This window comes from Tachyglossus aculeatus, chromosome Y4, assembly GCF_015852505.1.
Source record: "Tachyglossus aculeatus isolate mTacAcu1 chromosome Y4, mTacAcu1.pri, whole genome shotgun sequence".
NCBI classification, from domain to species: Eukaryota; Metazoa; Chordata; class Mammalia; order Monotremata; family Tachyglossidae; genus Tachyglossus; species Tachyglossus aculeatus.
The window spans coordinates 11,147,335-11,158,059 of record NC_052096.1 but is presented as its reverse complement, the minus strand read 5'-3'; the positions used below and the strand labels follow the sequence as shown (position 1 = coordinate 11,158,059).

The window sequence follows — 10,725 nt, the reverse complement described above, 5'->3', positions numbered from 1 at the left end:
TCTCCATCCCCCCTTCTTACCTCCTTCCCTTCCCCACAGCACCTGTATATATGTTTGTACATATTTATTACTCTATTTATTTTACTTGTACCTATCTATTGTATTTATTTTATTTTGTTAGCATGTTTGGTTTTGTTCTCCGTCTCCCCCTTTTAGACTGTGAGCCCACTGTTGGGTAGGGACTGTCTCTAGATGTCGCCAATTTGGACTTCCCAAGCGCTTAGTACAGTGCTCTGCACACAGTAAGCGCTCAATAAATACGATCGATGATGATGATTATTATTTGAGACCACCCCCTCCGTCTGGAGAGGGTCCGGGGGACCCACCACCCGCTCCCGAGGATCCCTCCCCGCCGAAAAGAAGAGACAGAAGGCTGGGGAGGGGGGTGAGGAAGCTTTTAATAATCCACACACGGTCTGCGCTCACCGTCGGAAATGACCCGCCACCCCAGCCCGCCCCTCGGCCCCAATTTCTTAGCACCCCCAGACCCGCAGGAGCCTGGGGGAGAAAGGGGCAGATGTGGACCAGATGTGGGGGTGGGGGGCAGGTCTTTCTACCCCTGTTTCTTGCCCCCCACCCTATCCTCCAAGCCGTAAGTCACAGTGGAGGGGTGAAGGGGTCCCTTCTCAACCTTTACGACTTGTCCCCACCTCTGCCACTCACCCAAATAATGGACACCCCAAACCTGAGTTGCTCCCCTTTCCCTCCACCCACCTCCCGAGGAGGGGCCGAATCAAGAGAGCTGGGGGGAATCAAGAGAGCCCCCCAGGACGGGTTCTTCGTCTCCCTCGCCCCCCTCCACTGGGGGATCCACGTTGGAGGGGCGAGAGGGGGACAAGCGCATCAGCCTCTTGTGCTGGCCCCCCTCTCTCCCAGCAGCCAGTATGTCCGCACTTTCCCCTTGCCCTGCGTGGGGGAGAGGAAGAGGTAAAGAGATTTTGAGGACCGTCTCTATACGTTGCCAACTTGTACTTCCCAAGCGCTTAGTACAGTGCCCGGCACACAGTAAGCACTCGATAAATACGATTGAATGAATGAATGAATGAAAGTGGGGAGGGGGAAGGGGGAAGAGAGGTCAAGGGGGGACCTTATTAGGGGAGAGTCCCTTTGAGTGCAATGGGGTGGTCCCATTAGGTGCCATATTATACCATATTTATTTATTTATTTGTACATATCTATTCTATTTATTTTATTTTGTTAGTGTGTTTGGTTTTGTTCTCTGTCTCCCCCTTTTAGACTGTGAGCCCACTGTTGGGTAGGGACTGTCTCTATATGTTGCCAATTTGTACTTCCCAAGCGCTTAGTACAGTGCTCTGCACATAGTAAGCGCTCAATAAATACGATTGATGGTGATGATATTTGGGAGATTTTGCTGGGGACCAGACAGGAGAGATCACAAAAGAAGGTCCCAGTGGGCACCGTATTGGGGAGATCCCACTGGGGAGTTCATATCGGGAATCACAATTGGTGGATTTTGCGTAGTACAGTGCTCTGCACACAGTAAGCGCTCAATAAATACGATTGATTGATTGACTGATTGATTTTGCTAGGGGAAGTCCCATTGGAGAGATCCCACTGGGTGCCGTATTGGGAAGCCCATGACATGGTGGGTGAGGAGTGAGGTTGGGGCGAGCAGGGGACGGCGGGGCGGGGGGAGATGGTAGTTGGAGAGAGGTCCCGGGGGGATTCCCAGGATCCCCGTACCTTCATCTCGACATCACCCCGCAACTCCAACTCGAAGCAGCCAAAGTCCTCCAGTACGGCCTTGGTGTCCGAAGACATGTGAATCTTCAACGCTGGCACCCGAGGGAAGGCAAGGAGCAGAGGATGTCGCCATGGGGTGGGGCGGAGGTTGGGGGGGGGGTCCGAAGAGAGGGAGGGAAGGGTGGGGAAGGGGAAGGGGTGCCGGGGCCTGGCGGGGATCCTTTACCTTCCCCATTGGACTCCATCCGTGAGGCAGTGTTGACCGTGTCCCCAAAAAGACAATAGCGAGGCATCTTCAGTCCCACGACCCCCGCGCAGACGGGTCCTGGGGGCCGGGGAGAGAGGGGGATTACACAGTGGAGGGGCAGGGGGCTGAATGACGGCTCTGGGCTTGGGATGGGGGTTGGTGCCCACCGGGGTTGCCAGCTTTGGGAAGGGGCAGGGGCGGGGGTCTCCCGCCAAACTTGAGAATTTCCACAGGCCTGGGAGTGGGGATGCGGAGAAGGAGGTGGTCCTCCCACCTCGAGCCACCTTAGCTCGGTTGGGGGAATCAGGGGGAGATGGGCCTTAATTCAACCTGCCTTGCTTCCCCCTCCCCGGTTTTACCGACATAATAATGAGAATGGCATTTATTAGTGATGATAATAGTGGCATTACTAGTGATGATAATAGTGTTAGTGATAATAATGGGCCTTAATTCAACCTGCCTTGCTTCCCCCTCCCCGGTTTTACCGACATAATAATGAGAATGGCATTTATTAGTGATGATAATAGTGGCATTACTAGTGACGATAATAGTGGCAGTATTAGTGATAATAATAATGGCATTATTAGTGATAATAATAGTGGAATTAGTGATGATAATGGTGGCATTATTAGTGATAATCATAATGGCATTATTAGTGATAATAATAGTTGCATTTATTAGTGATAATCATAATGGCGTTATTAGTGATAATAATAATGGCGTTTAGCGATAATAATAATGGCATTATTAGTGATGATAATGGCATTTATTCGTGATAATGATAATGGCATTATTAGTGATAATGATAATGGCATTATAAGTGATAGTGATAATGGCATTATAAGTGATAAAAATTCCCTTCCCCACAGCACCTGTATATATGTATATATGTTTGTACATATTTATTACTCTATTTATTTTACTTGCACATATCTGTCCTATTTATTTTATTTTGTTAGTACGTTTGGTTTTGTTCTCTGTCTCCCCCTTCTAGACTGTGAGCCCACTGTTGGGTAGGGACTGTCTCTATATGTTGCCAACTTGGACTTCCCAAGCGCTTAGTACAGTGCTCTGCACACAGTAAACCCTCAATAAATACGATTAATTGATTGATTACTCTTTCCCCCGGGGTCTGCTGAGGGGGAGGAGGCCCTCTCCCCAACTTGGGGGTCTGTGGTAGAGAAGGCTCTCTCCCCCCAACCCCAGGGGTCTGCTAGTGGGGTGGGGGAGAGGCTCTCTCTCCATTCATTCGTTCAGTCGTATTTATTGAGCCCTTACCGAGTGCAGAGCACTGCGCTGAGCGCTTGGGAGAGAGTCCAATACAAAAATAAACAGACACATTCCATGCCTACAACGGGCTTACAGTCTAGAGGGGGTCGGGGGGTGTTTTTGGAGGGGGAGGCTCTCCCCTACACCCTCAGGGGTCTGCGGAGGGGGAAGGTCTCCCCTCCCCGGGGGTCTGCAGAAGGGAAAGGCCTCCCCTTATCGGGGGGGGGGGGGGGGGGGGGGGGCGGGGGGGGGTCTGCAGAGGTGGGAGGTCTCCTCTCCCCGGGTGTTTGCTGGGGGTGAGGGTCTCCCCTCCCTGGGGGTCTGAGGAGGGGAAAGTTCTCCCCTTTCCAGGGGTCTGCAGAGGGGGAGGGTCTCCTCTCCCCTGGGGTTTGCTGGGGGTGAGGGCCTCCCCTTATCGGGGGTCTGCAGAGGGGGGAGGTCTCCTCTCCCCGGGTGTTTGCTGGGGGTGAGGGTCTCCCCTCTCTGGGGGTCTGAGGAGGGGAAAGGTCTCCCCTCTCCGATGGTCTGCAGTGGGGGGTCTCCCCCGGGGTCCTGCTGAGGGGGAAGGTCTCCTCTCCCAAGGGGTTTGCTGAGGGTGAGGGTCTCCCCTCCCTGGGGGGCTGAAGAGGGGAAAGGTCTCCCCTTTCCAGGGGTCTGCAGAGGGGGAGGGTCTCCTCTCCCCTGGGGTTTGCTGGGGGTGAGGGCCTCCCCTCCCTGGGGGTCTGAGGAGGGGGAAGGTCCCCCCCCCCAGAGGTCTGTGGAGGGGTAAGTTCTCCCCTTCTCGGGGGTCTGCAGCGGGGGAGGGTCTCCCCTCCCCGGGGGTCTGTGGAGGGGAAAGGTCTCCCCTCTCCGGTGGTCTGCAGTGGGGGGTCTCCCCCGGGGTCCTGCTGAGGGGGAAGGTCTCCTCTCCCCAGGGGTTTGCTGAGGGTGAGGGTCTCCCCTCCCTGGGGGGCTGAAGAGGGGAAAGGTCTCCCCTTCCCAGGGGTCTGCAGAGGGGAAAGCTCTCCCCTCTCTGGGGGTCTGCAGAGGGGGAGGGCCTCCTCTCCCCGGGGGTTTGCTGGGGGTGAGTGTCTCCCCTCTCTGGGGGTCTGTGGAGGGGAATGGTCTCCCCTCTCCGGTGGTCTCCAGTGCGGGGTCTCCCCCGGGGTCCTGCTGAGGAGGAAGGTCTCCTCTCCCCAGGGGTTTGCTGAGGGTGAGGGTCTCCCCTCCCTGGGGGGCTGAAGAGGGGAAAGGTCTCCCCTTTCCAGGGGTCTGCAGAGGGGAAATCTCTCCCCTCTCCGGGGGTCTGCAGAGGGGGAGGGCCTCCTCTCCCCGGGGGTTTGCTGGGGGTGAGGGCCTCCCTTCTCTGGGGGTCTGCGGAGGGGGAAGATCTCCCTCCCCAGGGGTCTGTGGAGGGGAAGGGTCTCCCTTCCCTGGGGGTCTGCGGAGGGGGGCAGGTGTCCCTGTATGTGTGTGTGTGTGTGTGTGTGAGCCCCCCGGGCGTGGGTAGTCGTGGGGTGAGGGTCTCTGACCAGTGTGGATGCCGATGCGGAGGCGCAGCTGGAGGTGCGGCCGGTGTCGGATGCGGAAGGACCGGACGGCGTCGAGCAGGGCCAGGGCCATGCGGGCCACCTCCCGCGCGTGCAGCCGCCCGTTTCTCACCGGTAGCCCCGACACCACCATGTAGGCGTCCCCGATCGTCTCCACCTGCGGGGGAGAGGCAGGGCAGGGCTGTCAGGGGCCTCCGAAACAGCCCGGGAAGACCCAGGCCCGGCCCGCTCCCCACGGGGTCACGGCCTCTCCCTCCTTTCTCCGTCTCTCGGCGTCGTTCCCTGTCTCTGCATCGCGGGGTCTCTCCCCAGCAACAACCCCCTGTGGCTCCAGGCTTGGGAGCCAGAGGTCGTGGGTTCTAATCCCGACTCCTCCTCGTATCAGCTGGGTGACTTTAGGCGAGTCTCTTACCTGCTGTGGGCCTCAGTGACCTCATCTGGAAAACGGGGATGAGGACTGTGAGCCCCACGTGGGACAACCTTGATTACCTTGGATCTCCCCCAGCGCTTAGAACAGTGCTTGGCACATAGTAAGCGCTTAACAAGTGCTCTGCACATCGTAAGCGCTCAGTAAATACGATTGATTGATGATGATGATGATGATTATTGTTATTATCTCTGTGTCCTTGCATCACTGCCCGACTTCCTCTCTCTGCCTCTCTGGGCTGCTCCCTGTCGCCGATTCCCTGCATTCATTCATTCATTCAATCGTATTTATTGAGCGCTTACGGTGTGCAGAGCACTGGACTAAGCGCTTGGGAAGGACAATTCGGCAACAGATAGAGACACAGTCCCTACCCAACAACGGGCTCACAGTCTAGAAGGGGGATCTCTTCTTCATCTCTCCATCTCTGTCATTCCATCGCTTCTCATCTCTGATTCCCTGCCTCTCCCCATCTCTGATTCTCTGCATCGCTCCCTGTCTCAGAGAAGCAGCGTGGCTTAGTGGCCAGAGCCCGGGCTTGGGAGTCACAGGTCGTGGGTTCTAATCCCGGCTCCGCCACTTGTCAGCTGGGTGACTCTGGGCAAGTCACTTCACTTCTCTGGGCCTCAGTTCCCTCATCTGCCAAATGGGGATGAAGACTGTGAGCCCCCAAGTGGGACAACCTGATTACCTTGTATCTGCCCCAGTGCTTTGAACAGTGCTTGGCACATAGTAAGCACTTAACAAATACCGTTATTATTATTATTATTATTAGACTGTGAGCCCACCATTGGGTAGGGACCGTCTCTATATGTTGGCAACTTAGACTTCCCAAGCGCTTAGTACAGTGCTCTGCACACAGTAAGCGCTCAATAAATACGATTGAATGAATGAATTATTATCTCTCTGCATCTCTGGGCCGCTCCCTGTCTCCGATTCTCTGCATCTCTACATCTCTGTGCTTCCATCTCTCCTCATCTCCGATTCCCTGTATCAATCAATCAATCAATCAATCATCAGTGGTGTTTATTGAGCACTTACTGTGTGCAGAGCACTGTACTAAGCATTTGGGAGAGTACAACTCTCCATCTCTGTGCATTGCATCGCTCTCTGTCTTCTTCATCATCATCATCATCATCAATCGTATTTATTGAGCGCTTACTATGTGCAGAGCACTGTACTAAGCGCTTGGGAAGTACAAATTGGCAACATATAGAGACAGTCCCTACCCAACAGTGGGCTCACAGTCTAAAAGGGGGAGACAGAGAACAAAACCAAACATACTAACAAAATAAAATAAATAGAATAGATATGTACAAATAAAATAAATAAATAAATAAATAGAGTAAAAAATATGTACAAACATATATACATCTCTTCATCTCTCCACGTCTCTGACTCTGCACATTTCTCAATCTCTCACTCCGTGTGCATCTCTGCATCTCAAGCATTCGGTAATATTTTAAGTTTTTACTGTGTGCAAAGCACTATGATAAACGCTTGGGAGGGTTACACTAGAAGACGACAGGATCCCTGCCCTCCTGGAGGCTTCCAGTCACTCTGGAGGCAAGATTTAACGTAATTTGGGAAGAAGGGGATTAAAAAGTAGAGTGTGTAAATCAATCTGTTTAAAAATTCCAGGGGAAACAGCGAGTGCAGGAATGCTGAGGTGATAGGAGGGAGAGTTTGACCTGGGAAAAGAAAATAATCGGGGAAGACCTCCTGGAGGAGGTGAGTTTGTGGGAGGCTTTGAAAGCAGGGAGGGCTGTGGTCTGGTGGATTTGAGACATTTGGGAAGGAAGTGAGCCCGCTGTTGGGTAGGGACCGTCTCTATATGTTGCCAACTTGTACTTCCCAAGCGCTTAGTACAGTGCTCTGCACACAGTAAGCGCTCAATAAATACGATTCAATGAATGAAAGCGAGCCGGAGGTCGCAATGAGAGAGACAACAATGAGGCTCAGTGAGTAGGTTGGCTTGGGACGAGTGGAGAGTGCGAGCTGGGATGCGATAGGAGAAGAGAGTGGAACATATCTACCAACAGTTATCTTGTACTCTCCCAAGCGCTTAGTACAGTGCTCTGCACACAGTAAGCGCTCAATAAATAGGACGGATTGATCCGTTCTCTGTCCCTACATCTTTCAGTCTCTTCCTCTATCACCTTGAGCTTCGTCTCTGCAGAGGCCCACCTTGTACACGTCGAAGTTGTCGATGATGGCGTCAAAGCAGGTGTACAGGTCATTGAGCAGAGTCACCACCTGCGGGGAAGAATCAATCAATCAATCAATCAATCATATTTATTGAGCGCTTACTATGTGCAGAGCACTGTACTAAGCGCTTGGGAAGTACAAATTGGCAACATATAGAGACAGTCCCTACCCAACATTGGGCTCACAGTCTAAAAGGGGGAGACGGAGAAAAAAAAACCCAAACATGCTAACAGAATAAAATAAATAGAATAGATATGGACAAGTAAAATAAATAAATAAATAGAGGAAGGAGGGGTCAGGCCGGAGCAGCAGAGGATGCGGAGGACACAGGGACGGAGGGGTGGATGGAGAGATGGAGGGGTAAATCGAGAGACAGAGGGGAGGCGGGAAAGACGGAGAGGTAGAAGAGCGGAGGGATAGAGTAATGGAGGGATGGGGGGCGGGTGATGGAAGGATGGGGGGAGGAGGGCAAAAAACATGGACAGAGAACGGAGGGATGGAGGGTTGTAGACTGTGAGCCCACTGTTGGGTAGGGACCGTCTCTATATGTTGCCAACTTGTACTTCCCAAGCGCTTAGTACAGTGCTCTGCACACAGGAAGCGCTCAAGAAATATGATTGAATGAATGAATGAATGAATGAAGCGCTTACTATGTGCAAAGCACTGTTCTAAGCACTCGGGAGGTTACAAGGTGATCAGTTTGTCCCGCGGGAGGCTCCCAGTCTTAATCCTCATTTTACAGAGGAGGAAACTCAGGCACAGAGAAGTGAAGTGACCCGCCCGAGGCCACGCGGCTGACAGTTGGCAGAGCCGGGATTTGGACTCATGACCTCTGGCTCCAAAGCCCGGGCTCTTTCCGCTGAGCCACGGATGGATGGGAAAACGGTGGGCTCCCGGTCTTAATCCTCATTTTTTACAGAGGAGGAAACTCAGGCACAGAGAAGTGAAGTGACCCGCCCGAAGCCACGCGGCTGATAGTTGGCAGAGCTGGGATTTGAACTCATGACCTCTGGCTCCAAAGCCCGGGCTCTTTCTGCTGAGCCACGGATGGATGGGAAAACGGGGACAGAGAGAATGGAAGGGGGGGGGGGCGGAGGGAGAGAGGGAATGGAAAGACGTAGGGGAGGAGGATAAGAGGGATGGAGAGGTGAAGGGATGGAGGGATCCCCCGGGCCTGGAATGCCCTCCTTCTGCCCATCCGCCAAGCTCGCTCTCTTCCTCCCTTCAAGGCCCTACTGAGAGCTCACCTCCTCCAGGAGGCCTTCCCAGACTGAGCCCCTTCCTTCCTCTCCCCCTCGTCCCCCTCTCCATCCCCCCATCTTACCTCCTTCCCTTCCCCACAGCACCTGTATATATGTTTGTACAGATTTATGACTCTATTTATTTATTTATTTATTTTACTTGTCCATATCTATTCTATTTATTTTATTTTGTTAGTATGTTTGGTTTTGTTCTCCATCTCCCCCTTTTAGACTGTGAGCCCGCTGTTGGGTAGGGACTGTCTCTGTATGTCGCCAACTTGTACTTCCCAAGCGCTTAGTCCAGTGCTCTGCACACAGTAAGCGCTCAATAAGTACGATTGAGGATGATGAAGGAGGGGGAATGAAGGGATGGGGGATTGAGGAGGTTGGGAGGCCGTTGGCACCGGGGCAGTGGATGAGACGCTCTTCTGCCCGGGGGGATGTCGGAGGAACTGGGGAGGGTCTCTGTTGTTAGTACAGTGCTTAGTACAGTGCTCTGCACATAGTAAGCGCTCAATAAATACGGTTGATTGATTGATTGATTGTTGTTGGGAGGGGGCCAAGGAGACTGGGAGTTCGAGGGTCCGGGGGGAGGGAAGCCAGGACCCCCGGACCCCCAGGGCTCACCTGCATAGGTGTGCTCTCTGCCGAGAGGGCCGTGAAACCCACGATGTCGCTGAAGTAGATGGTGACGCTGTCGAAGGCCTCGGCTTGGACCGTCTCCCCCCGTTTCAGCTGCTCAGCCACGGAGCTGTTGGATAATCATCATAATAATATGTTGTTACATTATGGATAATCATCATAATAATATGGATAATAATAATAATAATATGTTCAATCGTATCATCAATCGTATTTATTGAGCGCTTACTATGTGCAGAGCACTGCACTAAGCGCTTGGGAAGTACAAATTGGCAACATATAGAGACAGTCCCTACCCAACAGTGGGCTCACAGTCTAAAAGGGGGAGGTTGTTACATTAGTTACATTGTACTATTATTACAATAGTATTTGTTAAGCAGGTACTTGTGGTTGGGTAGGGTCATAATAAAACTATGGATAATAATAATAATTAGACTGTGAGCCCACTGTTGGGTAGGGACTGTCTCTAGATGTTGCCAATTTGTACTTCCCAAGCGCTTAGTACAGTGCTCTGCACATAGTAAGCGCTCAATAAATACGATTGATGATGATGATGAATAATAATATGTTCAATCGTATCATCAATTGTATTTATTGAGTGCTTACTATGTGCAGAGCACTGCACTAAGCGCTTGGGAAGTACAAATTGGCAACATATAGAGACAGTCCCTACCCAACAGTGGACTCACAGTCTAAAAGGGGGAGGTTGTTACATTAGTTACATTGTACTATTATTACAATAGTATTTGTTAAGCAGGTACTTATGGTTGGGTAGGGACTGTCTCTACATGTTGCCAATTTGTACTTCCCAAGCGCTTAGTACAGTGCTCTGCACATAGTAAGCGCTCAATAAATACGATTGATGATGATGATAGTAATGATAATGGCATTTATTAAGCGCTCACTATGTGCAAAGCACTGTTCTAGGCGCTGGGGAGGTTACGAGGTGATCAGGTTGTCCCACGGGGGGCTCACAGTCTTAATCCCCATTTTACAGGCGAGGGAACTGAGGCACAGAGAAGTTGTGACTTGCCCAAAGTCACACAGATCAATCAATCAATCAATCGTATTTATTGAGCGCTTACTGTGTGCAGAGCACTGGACTAAGCGCTTGGGAAGTCCAAGTTGGCGACATATAGAGACGGTCCCTACCCAACAGTGGGCTCACAGTCTAAAAGGGGGAGATAGAGAACAAAGCCAAGCATACTAACAAAATAAAATAAATAGAATAGATATGTACAAGTAAAATAAATAAATAAGATGACAACTGGCGGAGGCAGGATTTGAACACATGACCTCCGACGCCAAAGCCCGTGCTCTTTCCCCTGAGCCACGCTGCGAGCGTTCTCTAGCTCGTTACTTATGTGCCAGGCACTGTACTAAGCGCTGGGTGGATAAAAGCAAATCTAGCCGGGCATAGGCCCTGTCCCATGTGGGGTTCACAGTCCCAATCCACATTTT

The 10,725-nt window shown here is 52.1% G+C and overlaps 1 protein-coding gene across 1 annotated transcript in view; it reads right to left on the bottom strand.

Moving 5' to 3' along the window:
• Nucleotides 1–380: 380 nt before the first annotated feature.
• Nucleotides 381–10,725, bottom strand: part of NPR1 (natriuretic peptide receptor 1) — a 30,438-nt gene continuing 20,093 nt past the window's right edge. Inside the window, exons 17-22 of the mRNA XM_038769010.1 lie at nt 9,250–9,373; nt 7,361–7,429; nt 4,732–4,906; nt 1,931–2,029; nt 1,705–1,796; nt 381–906 (exon numbers count right to left, since the gene is read on the bottom strand). Of these exons, the coding sequence (XP_038624938.1) occupies nt 844–906; nt 1,705–1,796; nt 1,931–2,029; nt 4,732–4,906; nt 7,361–7,429; nt 9,250–9,373 (622 nt within the window). The 3' untranslated portion in view covers nt 381–843. The remainder of the gene's footprint in view (nt 907–1,704; nt 1,797–1,930; nt 2,030–4,731; nt 4,907–7,360; nt 7,430–9,249; nt 9,374–10,725) is intronic.